The sequence below is a fragment of the Crocodylus siamensis genome, chromosome 3 (assembly GCF_052110815.1).
Source record: "Crocodylus siamensis isolate JL-2025a chromosome 3, ASM5211081v1, whole genome shotgun sequence".
Lineage (NCBI taxonomy): Eukaryota > Metazoa > Chordata > Crocodylia > Crocodylidae > Crocodylus > Crocodylus siamensis.
The window spans coordinates 16699172-16716206 of record NC_143397.1 but is presented as its reverse complement, the minus strand read 5'-3'; the positions used below and the strand labels follow the sequence as shown (position 1 = coordinate 16716206).

General features: G+C 38.9%; 1 protein-coding gene across 2 annotated transcripts in view; it reads right to left on the bottom strand.

Annotated features, from left to right (window-relative positions):
- DCC (DCC netrin 1 receptor) overlaps positions 1 to 17035 on the bottom strand; it is a 1013322-nt gene that overhangs the window by 122785 nt on the left and 873502 nt on the right. The window contains exons 16-19 of one of the 2 annotated variants that reach the window (XM_090037801.1): positions 16920 to 17015; positions 12740 to 12978; positions 6313 to 6451; positions 2788 to 2895 (exon numbers count right to left, since the gene is read on the bottom strand). In XM_090037801.1, the coding sequence (XP_089893927.1) occupies positions 2788 to 2895; positions 6313 to 6451; positions 12740 to 12978; positions 16920 to 17015 (582 nt within the window). The remainder of the gene's footprint in view (positions 1 to 2787; positions 2896 to 6312; positions 6452 to 12739; positions 12979 to 16919; positions 17016 to 17035) is intronic. The other variant, XM_090037802.1, reaches the window with a different exon arrangement.

Genomic DNA, 17035 nt, shown 5'->3' with positions numbered 1-17035 from the left:
ATTGAACACTTTTGTTAAGAGAATGGTATATAATTATTACATTGCTGTTCTCACTAGTAACTCACTATTAACTCTATGACTGATATTTTTAGTCATGAGGTATTACCAACTCAGCTGCATTATTCTCCGTGATCAGATGACAACCATACCCCATATGTTATCTTATCTATATAACTTAGCACTTCTGTCAATGAAATTATTCATTGAATAAAGTTATACACTGCTTAAGTACTTGCAGTTGTGAAGTTTCAGTCATTAAGGGCATTTTTGTCTTGAAGAATGAGCTTTTGCCTGTCCTTGACATTTCTAAGTAACATCTGACCATTCCTGGCAGCATACCGGAACATTATAATGATTTCCAGTGAGTGATATTTTTAACAGAAGTTCCACAAAGAAGAATGATTTCTCTGTGGATACCCTGGGACAAACTCTTCTCTTAGCTTTTAGACTATATATGTGAAGAAATAAAATCGCCATCTCTGATTCATTGACATCTGTGGAAATCATGACTGCCAACTTTAAAGTAATACTAATTAAAACATGTATTACTAAATTGGTTTATTTTCAAAAACATTTTTTTCAAAAATTCCTTGTGCTGCTTCTCTCTCCCCTCCTCCGTTGTGACGGCCAAAGCCAAAGGGATTAATAAGCAATAAATATGTGCTTCTTAGAGGCATTTGGTATTTTGCCTAAACAGGTAATATTAGTTAATGTAAAGCTTGTAAGTTTATAAATTGCAAACGTAACTTGTCTGTCATAAGTTTAACCAAAATGATAAATTAACTGTTTGTGGAATTGACTGGGCCCCATAGGCAAAGCTGTAGCTCCAAAATTAGGATACCTAATGGTTTTTTGCGCAGGGTTCAGCCTTGATGATAAAACTGGATCCAACTGCCTGGCACACCTAACACATTCCAGGAAAGCACATCCCAAGAAAGCATATTCAAATGAAACCTAAAAGGGGTTGGAACTTAGGCAGAGCAATGTCAATTTCAAACCTAAAGGTGCTGCATCATAATTTGCTTATTGGATAAACCCAAATCTGGGTAGTAACCTTTTATGATCATTTTAACACCTTTCAATTCCATAGGGTAACAGCTATAGGGTAACATTGTGAGTGGCTCTAAAGCCAACATATTAGCATAAAAGTAGGTATAAAAAGTGCGTGCATCAGGTGATCAGCAGGAAGGAGGGAACAGAATGGTCATTTTTGTTCTACGCTCAAACTCCCAGTGTGCGTGAGGATCAGATCCTAATCAAGGGACCTTCCCCAGTAATCCCTCTGACAGCATCGATCGGGGACGCCTGACTTCGCTGGAATCACCTGGCACGCACCTGGCATTGAGGGATTATCAATAAGTTGCCAACCCATGTCTGTCTATCTGTTGTTTTGAACAGCCCAGTGCCTAATACCCTCGCAGTGCCCAATTGGCCTGCGACAGAATTGATTTATCTATCTGTTTTTTTCTGTTATTTACTATTAGCTCTTAATATTACATTATCTGCTTATCGCATTTATCTTTCTGTTAACTGTTGGATGTGTGTAAGTTATAATAAATTTGCGATTGTTTTACTCCCAGCTCTGCCTCCTCGATCCTGAACCAAACAGTTGAGTGGCTAAATTGATATACTCACAGTGCCCAGCTGGCCTGTGACACCTGCCCCCCATCCCTTTGGACATGGTCAGTGATTATAAAATACCAAATATAATGTATAGTGAAATAGTATACAGTAAAGCACTTCCAGTTTGAGATGCATTATCATTGGGAAACTTCCAGACAGATACAGATATATCTTCTTTTTATTAGTAAAACCAAGCCAGATCCTTTACTGGAGTAAATCACCTTAGGTCTCTAAAAATAGGGGAACCATATTGATTTACACCAGTTGAAAATCTGCCTCTGTTGAACTGCATGCACTATTTTAAAGCATTCTTATGTCCATATTTATGTCTCAGGGTGCTTCATTGCTATGTAGCTGTGATTTGTATCACCAGCGATGACATATATAGATGGTCCTTTACATGAAAAAACACATTGTAGGATTTCAAAAATCTAAGCCATTTTTTGTGATGAGACCAGAATGTGCACAGTCAAGTTGGACATTAATTCTCCTACTAATTATATGTCTCTGAAATGCCTATTAAAGCCTAAAGAAATCACTTGAATGCAAAATCCCATCTAGAATGCTATTATATTTTTTATATAAAATTATTAGTACTGAATTGTAATGGATGTTTTAATTAGGCACTGATATTTTGCAATATTTTGAAAAATAAAATATGTCACTGAGAATCACCCATTAAAGTTCAGTCCTTGTCAGTCAATATTAGGATTTTTTCTAATTGTAAGTCTTTTAAATTGTTATTATAACATTACACTTCTACTGATCAATTGTACTATTATGCTCCATAGCAAGCACCCTATCATTATTTATGTTATGTATTACTTTATTGCCAAAAAAACCTTATAATTAGTCTTTTTGAATTATCACTGAATAGCATGCTGACATGCTAGAAGAACTCTGCTCAGAGTAAGTCCATTTTTAAAGTTGATGATTGCTTTTGACAATTAAAAATAAGGAATGTACACGGCCTCAGTTCTACCTCCTGCCATAACTCTCACAATGAACTGATCATGAAAGCAACTCAGCACTTCAGTGTAAAAAAAGTACAAAAAAAAAAAAGATCAGCTGAAATAGTGCAGGTGGAAATAAAGATGCAACAAAAGTAAATGAAGAGTGAAATCAATCAAACACACAAACACATAGGATAACATAAGAACTAACCAGTAATTTTTCCATTGGCTTCTAATGGAGGCTGCCAGCTAACAATGACAGCTCGAGGCTTCCCTTCCCGGGTAATGACTGTCAAATCCTTGGGAGCAGAAGTGGGAGCTTAAAAGAATGGAAATAATAGAACACAAAAACTAATCAGATTCTTGGTGATACATCTGCTTCTGGCAAATTGTGAATCAGCAATAAACTATTCATCGTCCATTTAATTCTATCTTAGGTCCCTGATCATTACCAATATATTCTTATGTAGTATTCTATGTGCCTAGAAATGAGACCATAAGGGAAACTGTTGAGGACTCATCAGCTGTGGGCACTGCTGGATATGTGGAACCCTTTTATCCCATTCAACCTCCGTTCTTATAACAGGCAGAAAGCAAGGTATGACAAGTTAGTGTATCAGGTGCAAAAATTAGTGTATCAGGTGGAAATCCACACTGTCTTCTGATTGACTTTGGATTAATATAACTACCTGTGTCTCATAACCTACTCATCATTGAACTAGCCAAGTACCTTTCACAGACATTGGGGCCATTTAGAAACTAATGTGTGTTAAAATAATATTATGAATAGTACTAAATCTATAGCATTAAAAAAAAATTCTTAAATGACCATCACTACTGAAAAAGTAAACCAATGAAAACCATGCAAAACAACTTTCTGGACATCATAGCAAAATCCTTAGAGTTTTATGTACCCAAAGCACAGAAGGAATACTACGCCCATTGAATATGGCAGGCCAGGTCCTTAAGTATTTTGAGTTTGCTTTGACTGGAAATCAGGCACAGTATTTTTCCTCATCAAGAGGATTCTGTCTTAATCAAGGGGGTAGGGGACAGTGCTATTGCAGAAGGAACTCTGGCACAGGAGCACTAACCAAGGTATTCCTCAACTCTATGCTCAAATAGGGAAGTGTTCACTTCCAGAAGCTAGGCATTGGCCATGTCTATACAAGATGCTTACTGCGCAGTAGCTCGTTCCTACTGCACAGTAGCATCGCCAGGCAAGAATCATGATGAAATGCTATTGTGCAATAGTAGTGAGCTACTGAGCAGTAAGCATCACGCAGCAACTGTGCCGGGATGCTACTGCACAGTAAGAACAGTTACCGCACAGTCATTTAGAACTTGGTTACACAAGTACTAAATGACTGCACAGTAACTACTGCGCAGTGGGCAACTCAAGCAGAAGTATGTTGAAGAAGGCAAGTGAAACACAGAAACAAAAGAATGCCAGATGTAATCTCTGCACCTGCTCTGTTCACCACCCTCACTTCCACGATGTGAATTTAATTCATGTTGAAGTGATACTGTCAGGTCATTATTGTTTTTAATGATATCCTGTTTTTTAGAAAGCTCCATGTAAAACAAGATGAATGCATGTCTATGCTGAACCCATAATTGACACTAAATGTTTGTGCCAAACAGCCGGAAACAGGTGAACCCTCTGAACAAGCTCTGATCCCAAACAAGCAACTCCTTCAAATGAATACTGACCAAGTAGTCTGATGTATATCTAGTTAAGTTTATCATATCATCATACCCAGGGAAGCTAACATCTTCATCATTAGTGATACATTTAATAGATTTCATAGACATCAGGGCTGGAAGGGACCTCAGGAGATCATCGAGTCCAGCCCCCTGCCCAAAGGGCAGGAAGTCAGCTGGGGTCATAGGATCCCAGCAAGATAAGCATCCAATTTACTCTTGAAGGTGTTCAATGTAGGTGCTTGAACCACCTCCGCTGGCAGACTGTTCCAGACCTTGGGGGCTCAGACAGTAAAGAAATTCTTCCTTATGTCCAGCCTGAAACGGTCTTGCAGGAGTTTATGACCATTCAACCTAGTCATCCCTTGGGGCACTCTGGTGAACAAACGTTCCCCCGGATCCTGGTGGTCACCCCTGATAACCTTATAGGTGGCCAACAGATCACCCCTGAGCCTGCGCTTTTCCAGGCTAAAGAGTCCCATGTCTCTCAGCCTGTCATCGTAAGATCCGTTTTCCTGACCTCTGATCATGCGCGTGGCTCTCCTCTGGACTCTCTCAAGCTTCTCCACATCCTTTTTGAATTGTGGAGCCCAAAACTGGACGCAGTACTCCAGCTGCGGCCTCACCAAGGCTGAGTACAAGGGGAGAATGACGTCCCGGGATTTGCTTGAGAAGCATCTATGGATGCAAGCCAGCGTTTTGGTCACTTTACTAGCCACAGCATCGCATTGCAGGCTCATGTTCATCTTGTGGTCAATGATGACCCCCAAGTCTCTTTCTTCTGTAGTGCTATCCAACGTAGCACTGCCGAGCCTATAAGGATGCTGCAGGTTCTTCCTCCCAAGGTGGAGAACCTTGCATTTTTCGGTGTGAAACACCATGAGGTTCTCATCTGCCCATTTACTGAGCTTGCCCAGGTCGGCCTGGATCACCCGCCTATCTTCTGGCGTGGATGTTTTGCCCCAAAGTTTGGTGTCATCGGCGAACTTGGCCAGTCCACTCCTGACTCCAATGTCCACATCATTGATGAAGATGTTGAACAGTATGGGTCCAAGGACAGAGCCTTGAGGGACCCCACTGGTCACAGGGCACCACGATGAGGGACTACCATCAATTACAACCCTCTGGGTCCGACTACAGAGCCAATTTCCCAGCCAGCGGATCGTGGTGGAGCCAAGGCCACAACTGGCCAGTTTGGCCAAGAGGTGATCATGGGATACCAGATCAAAGGCTTTTTTGAAGTCAAGATATATGACATCAATCTCTTCTCCCTTGTCCAGGTGATAGGTATGTTGATAAGTAGTATCCAGCCATCTACTGATGCTCTGGCCAAGAAATGGTGTCCACTGCTTACTGGAATGCTTAACTTTATGAATTTCCACTGGATTTCATTACAGATGAGAGTGATAATGTTGGCATGGTTGTCTATACACACTAGGGGAAAATGTTCAAAAGTTTGTGTCCAAAGCCTGGCGCACACTACATAATTCTAATCTTTCCAGAAATCTCTTAACCTAGGTATATGAAGATTATGACATGTGTACTCACTTAACTAGGAAAGTTTATGTTACAACAATGGTCTTTAGAGGGTTGTATTGCATAAGAAAACATTCAACTCATACCCAGCTTATGACACTGGCTCATCAATTTAACTGTATAAGACTGAAAGGGACCTCTTAGGTCATTAAGTCCAGTCCCCTGCTATTATAAGCAAGCATATAATATAACCAATACAAATGGCAGATCTCTAAAGCATAATATTTTCTCGAGTCAAAGTAGAATCACCATTAGTTGGCAGCAGTACTTTAGCCTATCTCAGGGCCAGTAAAAATCTGGATTGGTATAACAGGATGAGCCAATACCATATAGTCCTTTATAAAATAATACATTAGAGCAATAAAGCTGCTTAACAACAGAATATTTCAATTTTTATTCCCATCTAGCCTTAAGTTCCTTGAAAAGAAAATCCTATTTCACATCACAAAGCTTGAAACAAAGCCTGTTTTAAAAAACAATGAAAATACAAACATACCTGCTTCGTAAGTTGTGGCATGAGCTGTCATGCTCCATGTACTTGACCTTCGACCTTTGGTTACCATGACAGAGAATTCATACATGGTATTTGGCTTAAGGCCTATTACAGTGTGACTCAAAGCTGTTGTATCTGCCGACTATGAAGTGGGGAAGAGGCAAAGACATGTTAAACTGCTGGAGCAATTGACTTACAAATTCTATATGACAAAGAAAGCAATAGACCAGAATACAATGACAGCAACAATTAAGTTCTTTTTAAGCATACTTTTCTGAGACCCAAAGGCATCCTGTTGCTCTTTTAGGTACATGCTATAAATAAAACACTGATTATGCTAGTTTAGATAGATAGCTAAAATACAGTGATCCTTTCCCAGCTCCCCCACCTTTTCCAAGATAAAACCATTTTCAAGATACTGTTTTCAAATGCAGGGAGAAAATGCAAGGAGAACAAAAGTGGAAGCTGACATTAGGTCCTTCATTTCTTCCCTTGAAAGGAAAAAAGGAACAATTGCATGCATTAAAGATTTGCATGTCTAGGTTGCTTTGATCTGTGTCACCATTCTAATGTTATATTAAACTGTATTTTTGGCTTTAAAATTGTTTCGCTTTCGTCTTTGGCTTATTTGTCTTTTACTTGTCAGACGCTCTCTAATGGAAGCTTATGAATCATATTTACCACCAGAACAGTTTTAACCAAAACATTTTGGTCTATGGAGCTAATACATAATTAGCCAGGAGATAAGAATTCCTCCTTTTTGCTTGGTTAAATATTAACTTAAGTTCTAATAAGAGTTAATGTCTTTAAGGACTGCATTTTTGTCTGCTTAGGTATGATTTTTTTGAATCTATTTTGTGGAACACGTTTTAGTTAACTGACTAATTGGAATCTATTACGGGCTAATAAATAAACTGATATTGATATCAATATTAAATCCAGTAATGTCTATTTACCATACCCCCTCCCCCCACCAATACTAAAGCATTCATTAAGAGATTCTGAAAGTTTCCAATCACATGGACAGGGCCAGAAAAAATATTTCATGACAAAAATGGTGAAAATACCATGACATATACTCTACATTTTAGAATAGTGGGGCTAAACTTTTAGCAAGCAAGCCACAAATTAAGCCCCATGCACTTCCCAAGTGCCACTCTCATTCCCTTCCCCTGCCCCATCTGCTGCACTGTATCCTGCTCTCTACCCTGCACTTCCTACCAAATCTGTTGCTCTGCTTTCTGCTCCTGCCCTATCATCAACTGTGCCCCGCACCGCCTTCTCTGATCTACACTGGCCACACAGAGGCAGCCTGTGCCACTTGTGGGACCTGTGCCACAGGTTGGGTGTTACCTCAAACCCCTGAATCGGGGAACCCAAAGGTTGTTGTGAAGTGTTGCATAGCAATCTGGCCATGCCTGTTTTAGAGCACTTGGCGGAGGGTCCAGGCCTAGGAGTGTCAAGCATACGCAGTGATGTGTCAAAGGTTATCGGTGACGCTGCCAGAAATCAGAGCTGATGATGACATTCTACTTCCTGCAGAGCATGCCTTCATTGTGTATAATACAGTGCAGCATAACTTTAACTTGTATTAAATGCCTGAGGTCCTAAAATCTGAATGAATCCCCTAAAATTGTATGGGGTGGAGGGGGAGGAAAGAGAAAAGAGTGACATTTACATTCAGTTTTGCAAAATAGCTGACTTTGCATCAGAAGAATGGGTCCTTGGTAACCTGGTAGGCTGTATGGAACAATGTAGATTTCTGATAGTTGCTAAGAATGCCACCCTGCCATGGACATTGTGCCTCAATTCTTATTTCAAAAGTGCTATTGGAAGCTTCCTAGACACTGAAAAATACTGTAGTATTTTTACAGGTGAGTAACAGACACGTACTTCTCAGACACATTAGTATTTGCCAATAGTAACACAGCAAATAAGTTTGCAAGAATACAGGCTAAAGTTTTTCTACTCCATAGTACTTTGGGAATGATTTTTTCACAGCTATTTTGTAAATAACTATGTTTCATTTACCAATTAGAGGACATATTCTGTCACCTGTATAGTCACCGAATGAAAACCTAGCCTAGAAGATGGGCTGAGTTTTGCAGTTGAGTTCACTGGCACTTTCATTTTAGCCACTTCACAGTCCTTTATGCTAGAGAGTCCTGCTGAAACCAAAGTGAGTGCTCATGGAATACCATGAGAAAGGGTAGCAAAATCTGGCTATTACAGAATTTGTTTTCTAGTTAAAAATCAGATTTGAATATAGTTGATATAACTTTTGCTCAGTAAACTTACATGGAATGATTACTGACATAAACCAGGCTGCATACAGACATTTGGAGAGTTTAGATTGAGTTAAAAATAGTCACCTCGTCTAAAGTAAGTCAGGCAGGCAAGGTGTGTGGGAGAGATCAGGGAGTTTGGGGAGGGCAAGCAGCAGCTGTGAGGGGATGCAAGGGTAGGTGAAGTCTGCAGGGAAATTGCTGGCATCCAGGAGGGTTTGACAGGATCAGGGGGATTCATGGGCTCCATGGGGCACTTGAGGGATGGGGGAGCTTTCTCCCCCACACCCCAGGACCAGGGGCTATTTTTAGCCCCCTGACTCTCCCATCCCCAAATGAACAGACTCCCATCCCATCCACCCCTCCATTCACCCAGACTTCCTGGCTTGGCTTTCAGTACTGATGAATGCCAGTAAAACAAGCACCAGGAGTGTCTTGCAGGATGGGGGGGTTTGGCAGACTCGGTGCATGTGGGGAACTCAGGGCTGGGACCAGCAGCCAGGCTTTCCCAGTCCTACGGATATGCTGGGAATTGTACGGAAGTTTAGAACAGTTAGACTGGTCTAAATATGTCCAATCCAATCTTAGCTAGACTACCTCAGAAGTATGGTTAACTTAGATCAGGCTCGCCATTTTTAGACTGAACTGTCTTGAACTTCTGTACAGTTCAAACTTAGATTCACTCAAATACTTGAAAGAAATTCTTCTTAGCAAGTAATTGGGTACAAACACCCTCCATCAGGCTGAGGAAGTGTCTGCTGATGATCTGTGCTCTTCCTGGATGGAGTGGTAAAGCAGCCAGAGGCCAGTGCATATGCAAGAAAGCCATCAGTTAAAATGTAAATTGAAGTGGTCAGTAGGGCTACAACCTACGCCCCTGAAACACTTAGACCCACCTAACTAGTGTAAGATATGCACCTGGATGAACTAAGTTAGATCAAGTGGCTGTTTTTAGCAAGATCTAACATCCCCAAATGTCAGTACCTAGCCCTAACATTCAACATGGATTAGGGTAACTTTATAGATTGCACTGGAGACATGAAACTCTCCTTTCTTCATGCATGCTTAAACATTATACACATTCAGGGTCAAGGGACAGGAAGAGAAGCATAGTGTTTGGTAAACAGGCAGGAAAAGAGTACTTTCTGGACAAAATAGGATTTGAGTGAATATGAAGTCATTATTTTCTTTCTGTTAAAAGAAAACCTATTTGATTCCAACCAAGTGCTTTTTGTTTGACCTCTTTGATTTATACTAAATATTACCATTACAATAGCCCTGAATAGCATTTGAGGTCACCATCACAGTGAGATGAGTGGGGTATATTCAGTCCCTTGTACTTTTAATGATGCTGTTCTGTGTGTGTACCAACAAAGTCTTTACGAAGTGAATTTGCCAGGACAAATTGAAACTGATAAAGTTTATGGTCCCCTCTACATGTTACTTTTATGTCACGATTAACGACATAAAAGTAACCCAATTTAAGGTGCTATCAAATGTTAAATGAGCCATAAAAATGTTCCACATATAATGTAGAACATTTTCCTGGTTTGTTTGGCACCTTAAATTTAATGTGTGACTGGGGTTGACAATCAACTGATTGCTAGTCCCAGGGCTAGATTTGCACAGGGGTCTGGAAATGGTCCTAGTGAGGACTGGCCATGGGTTGGGGGTGAGCGTAAAGTGAAGGGTTTCCCTTCCCACACCTGACAGCTTTGGCTGGAGGGCTGGGCACACACGATCAGAGATTCCTGGCGGGGAATGTTCAACTTGCTGGTGCAGGGGACCGTAGGCACATGATCCCAGGCTCCTCCTGCACTAGCAGGTAGTAATGGCAGGATTGGGATCTCATTCCTGATCTCAAATCTCATGTCTTGCCATGCACATATGGCATGTGCTAGGGCCTATGTTTCAAACAGAGAAAGCTAAAAAAATCATTGTATTTTTTTTTTTTTTTTAAATCTAAGTACATCAAATTTTGAGAGGGGACTGACTGGGAAACCTGAAAGGATAAGAGGTTCAACTAAGACACATATTCTAACAATAAGGATTGTATCCAGTCCATAGCCCTGATAGACTGCCCATTAAAGTCTATGGGCATCTTTCCTTTGACTTCAGTGGGCATCAGACTATGTCTACTATGGACCCGTCGGAAATGGGAAAGCCAAGCCATAGATTTTACAAAGAGGATCTTTCCTACAAGACTGCTCATAGTTCCTACTTCTGATTGGTTGAACCATGTTGAAATCCAGACTAGTTTGCTTCAGTTGTATAGCAGCCAAATGAAAAATTAAAACAAATAGAATGTTGCCTCAGTTCACCAATTTTACAAATTGCCAGTGTTTGGAAGCAGAGATTTTAGTGCTTTTCCTCCTAGATGGAGTCAAAACTATCCAGTTTTATTATAATCAGGTCTGTGACTTTCTTCACCTAAACCTTCCCCTCAGGCCCCAGTGGCTGTATACTTATTTCATTCCAGCTGACGTCTTTGTTCCCTATCTAAATCTTTGTTCTTTGTGGAGTAAGATTCATTTGTGACTTCTACTTAATCCACTTTCCCAGAAGGACTCAACCCCTACTACAAAGACAGGATACATGCAGCAAACTCTGTTAACCTGCTACACTTATTTTAGCCAAGTCAGTATAGCTTTTCCTAGTAAGATGACTCTAACAAGGCCACTTTGATATTTTTGTTTTGAACCTGGAATATCCCAATGGGCCTTCAGTCAATAAAATTAACATAAAGTGACACCATGGGAAATTTAAGAGTCAAAAAGGCACAAAAGTAATGTTCTGCTCTCTGGAGATGTTTTCTTACTATAGGAAATAATGTACTGAATCTACTTCTCTATCCTCTGTATTCTGCATTTTGCTGAAAATGAGAATCAATCTCTCATTGTCTATCGTATCAAGCCATGGTATGACACTCCGAATGCTAAACTACACCATTTTAGAAAATGTCATTTTTCATGGTCATATGAGAATATGGCTATCTTACTACTGACCAGCATTAAAATATCTAAGGTTATAAAAAGTATGATACTAGACATGAGACCATGGCATTAACAGTCATTCTATAATGCACTTTAAAGATATTTAAGAACTGTTAAGCAATTTTTGACTACTAACTACAGAAAGTGTCACCAGTAAGTATCTGTAGTTAGATGGCAACTGGCTTGCATCTCCTGTGACTTGCACCAGTGTAAATCAGTGCCATTGAAATCAATAGTTACATTAATCGGGGCCACTTAGCTGAATTCTGGGAGTTGTTAATGACAATTGCTAGAAAGATCGTGTCCAACGCAAGGAGTGCGGGCAAGAAATCTTTCATCTTTTTTCTGGGTCAGCAGCACAGTGTAAGAATCCAGTTTCTTAATGGTACTTAGGTCAATAATTATGAGAAGGTCTCATTCGAAATGCAGTATGTGAATTATAACAAGGAGGTAAAATTTACTTCCCTAAATTAGGGATTGTCCCTTTGTTTGTTATTTGAGTAGCAAGCATCAGCACCACTGCCTTCACTATTCATTATTCTTTACCATCTACATCTATATTATAATCTAATTTAATCTAATCTAATGTATTATCACTATATTATTATAGTATGTTACACTAGAGTGTTATATTGCTCTATTATAGCTATATTTTATTTTTATTGTTATTAGCCCTTGAAAATGCCTTTTGTTAGTAGATTATTCGCTCAGATCAAAACACTTTCATATTTAGAATTTTCTTTGTAACCTAGTACTTCTTTAAGATAATATATGGCAGCTGAAATATCCCAAACTATTTGTAGGTTTGAAATTGCCATCTCAATTATTCTCGCATATGATGGATCCTTTTGTTGTCCTATTAGATCTGTAACATTCTGATTATAAATTCTAGATTAAGTTAATGATTGAAAACTTAAGTAATTAAGAAGTAGAAGTAACATTGCTTTTCAGCTAAAAAAAAAAAAAAAGACAAACCATCATAAACACTTCAGACTCTATACAATTAATTGTAGTCCTCTCAAATGCATGTTACTTAGGAAAAATATCTGAGTCCCAGACTTGACAGAAGTACAGAATAGGTAGATTTCAGTGAGGATCAAGTAAAGCAGAAACACAAGAAAATGTTCAATTTATACTGTGTTGAAACTTCACCTTGTATTTAGCACTGGTAGAATAGCTGGTTCTCCAACGGACGGTGTAAAACCGAACCTCAGTAGTCTTTTGATTCTTTGGGACAGAGTTGTCTGCCCAGATGACCCTCACCGCATCATGGGTAAGTGCAACAGCCTGGACACCTACTGGTGGGAGCATGGGGGTGGAGATATCTGGGACTGAGGTAGGGAAATCATCAAGCAAAGGATAAAAATCAACTTCTAATGGATCAATGGGATCTGGGTCAAGAATCACCAAATGAGCATTCCAAAATAAACACATAAAGAAATAAATAAAAAGAACAGTCATCAGTGGGCACACATCACAATGGGTTAAATGTATGGCAGTAATGATGAGGGGGGAACATGAGAAGAACAAAAATAGAGGCATTAAATCAACAGGAAAATAAAGCATTTCAATTACATTAGTACAATAAAGCTAACTAGCAATAACTGCTATTTTTCAGGATTTGTTCTGTGTGTGCTTGGTTCTCTTTACACCCCATGAAGTCAAAATGCATAGTTTCTGCTTAAAATAATTTACATTGCTATAAAAAATGGAAACACATCAATGATACATTATTAAGAATACCTACAAAGTAGGAGTGTTATTCTGAAGCCTGATTTTGTAGGCATGACATACGCTGATGTGTGTAGGAGTTACCTATATTTCTCTCTCTGTAGCCATTCTCAGGCTCTTTGGGTCTTTTACTGCTGCTCAAAGGAGCACGTTCTGCATATGCTTAAATATTTGTTAATACAGAACACAACACTTGTAATGGTAACGTGGAGGTTGTGCATTTGTTGGCAGCATGATAAATGTGTACATCTAGACATGGATATGGGGATTGTTTTTATATCTCTGAGTTTCTTCTTGAGATATAAGCATATTTCTTCTTTGATATCTCTGGTGATCCTGTGGCCTCGAAACAGACCAAAAGGCTGTACTTAGCAGTATGCAGTCCACGCATAACAGCAGCTTTCTGACCGCACAACACTCAAAGGCAGCCTGTGTTTGGTTTTCTTATGGAAGAAAGATAACTTTCCTTTCCAAAATAAAGAATAAAAAATTGAAAGTTGGAAGTCCAGAAAAAAAGTTAGCTAACACCATCATAAATTCTGTAGCCTGGCTTTCATTTCATTTCATAGTAACTACATTGACTTCAAAAGAATTAACCTTAATTTATAGGGGTGAGACAGGAGTCAGCTCAGATCTCTTTATTTTTGGCCTTCACACTTTTTAGTAATTCTGTTGCTTCTCAACAGAGGATTGTGGTCAGAGAAAAGTCAGTTTCTTAACATATAAATAAACATACTGCGTACATGTAATAAATATAGATTATGGATCAACTATAATAAATACTACTAGCATATGATATGTTTTATATTAATACTATATCATCATATATAAGTGATTGGTATACTAAGTATTTATACACAGACATGCATACTAAACACATGCACATTTGTCTATAGACATTAAAATTTATATTTGCCATTTAAAATAGTATACGTATTATTTACTATTTAAAATGTTTGGATTTCACCAAATAAAACTCCAGGCTGTTAAGTAAAATACAGTATACATACCCAAACGCTTTCCCACTAAAATAGCTGTCTAGTCATTAATCCAAGTACGAATGACTCTGGACATTCCCCTATTTATAACTGCTTTAGTCTGTCAGGTCCCTGTCTATCTCAAACTTCGACATTCTTTGATAGCTTTTTGTTTAATAATTTTGTGATTAATTTTTTAGGACTTCAGGAGGCTGTGGCCTTGGTAATTAAAATGTACGGGAGACAAGCATGTTTAAAATCTATGATGAGCCACTAGCTAAACCTATTTCTTCTGCTGCGCCTTCAACTACAAGCATCTTTAAGAAGTTTGAATAGAAAGGCTTAGGGATACAGAACAGTAAGTTTTTCCTCGGTATTTCCAAAAATCATATGGACATTCTTCACAGGAGAGTGAATTGAAATGTCTTTGCCTATTCATGGAGAACATTGCTGCTCTAAGATTGGGGATTTCAGGTTCCAGTTTAGAACTGAACCTTTCACAGAGATTTATCAAAAAGCTGTGAAATAATAATAAGCAGTGATAGTTTTTGTTTCCTTTTGGCTCGTATAATTCATGCTGAAAGGTAACATGTATTATTACCATGATGAAATATTTTGGCAAATAAAATCCTTCACATCTTTCTTCTTTTCCCACAGCAACTCCCTGAACTCTGAAGGCCTGTTGTACAGAAGATTATGAAGAGAGACCAGGGTCCAGCAAAAAAAATGGTTAGATTCAATCAATCAAGATAATGCACTTTTTGAAATCTGTCATCACTGCAGCGAAAAACAGTGGAATTTCTATAAGCTGTTGTCTGAAAATAGGCCCTTAAAACTTCCTCCATTTTTCAAAACAGTGCCATTTGCTAGTATTTATGTACGGACATCTGTCATTTAGAAATTGCATCCCGTTGATTAAAAAAAAAAAAGTTTTTGCTTTCATTACAGCTTGTTTTGCTGATACTGCTTGTCATATCAGTTAACATCACACTTTCCATACAAACAAATATCTCTAGCTCTGTGTACATACACGCTTAATAGACATGCATACACATACATTAGTGCAATTCTCTTTTGTACTCAGTGCCAGGCAGTTCAGCCATTTCTCAGGAAACAACATTAAAAAGCTTTCCCACTGTGCTGAATGCAATTGTGATATACTGTTCCATGAATGAACTGTACAACTGACTCATTTCAGCAGCGGCATCCAGAGCGGTTAGAGATTAGCAGCTTCTTGTTAGAGATGCTGCTACTAATGAAGGAGAAGTTCCAGAGTGCGATGCTTGAACAGGCGCCCGATCCATCCACCGCAGTAGAGCCTCCTACTCAAAACACCTTTTTCATACCCAGATAGCAGTTCATTTATGAGAAATCATATGCAGACTTAAATAAAACAGGTAATTCTTGATATAAAATCAACAGGAAACAAAAGGCTTGGGAAAAATATATATCCTGAGAGATTCTGACCTAAATTCACTGAGGAAAAAAACACTTAAAAGACAGTGTTTGGCATGTTCAGCAAGAACAACTGACACTTTTGGACACCAGACATGACATTATATTAGCAATCCTGAAGCCACATGATTGAGTGGCACCCACTACATTTGGATGTGGATTGACACAGTCACCTTTATTATCTACAATCTATTTTTTCTCTGCTGAGTTTCCAAGATTTTTCATGGGAATACTTCACAAAAAAAGCACCTGGAAAAAGATGGTTTTCCATTGGGAGCCACAGAGCTGCCATTTGATGTCATTATTCCATGTGGTTCACCCTTGTCAGTCTGTCATTTGGTCCTTTTGCTCTCAGTGACATACGCTTCCTTTTTCACAGGAAGTTTTTAACATGGTGAGTGAAACACAAGGGGGAAAAATGTTGTATCAGATGACAGTGCCACTCCAGAGGAAAACCATTTTTTTAATTTACTTCTTTAGTTACACTTTGCTGTAGTCCCATCCACTCAGCTTTCCCCAAAAAATCATCTCAAAGGTCACTTTGGACCAAGTGCATACTCTTGTTTTTGCACCACAAATATGTCTATGAAAGAAAGTTTCATGACGAATATGGGGCTCAGTTAATATTAGGCATTCTTCTTTATGTGAGCCCTAAATCATCAGTAGTTTTTAACAACACTTTGTTTCATCTTATCTGAGGTTTGGTTATCCAATTCTGTACTTTTCTGTGAGGGTTCTGGGTTTTAACTAACTCCAGCTTAGAAAAGAAAAAAAAGAAAAGAAAAAGAAATGGAGTCCGTGTCTGATTGATGTCAGCAACCCTTATTTTAACCTAATCTTGGGATATTTTTGTCTGGAAATCACAGTTCTCTGAAGCTAAATTCCACCAAACTGCTAACACATTTGCAAGCCCTACATTATTCTGTATTGGCTATGGAAAATTTACTACAGTACAAAAGATTTCTGGGATGTGTAATTAATTTGCTACACTACATCTGTGTAAATCAACTGTTTGGAATGAGGTGGAAAACTCATCTGATTTATTTTAGCAGAGACTTAAATACAAGCAGAGTTCCCTTTTTCCACTGACTTCCCAAAATGGTATGCCCATAAGTAAGGCTAATGATAACTGATACGGAACAGCATATAAGTTACGGCGCTCAACTCACCTGTCATGGATCTAGTGGTGGCACTTTCATAAAGAGGCACTCCCTCACCTGCATTATTAAAGGCTTTCAGAGAAATTACATAATGGGAACTTTGCTCTGCAGGCAAAAACAAACAA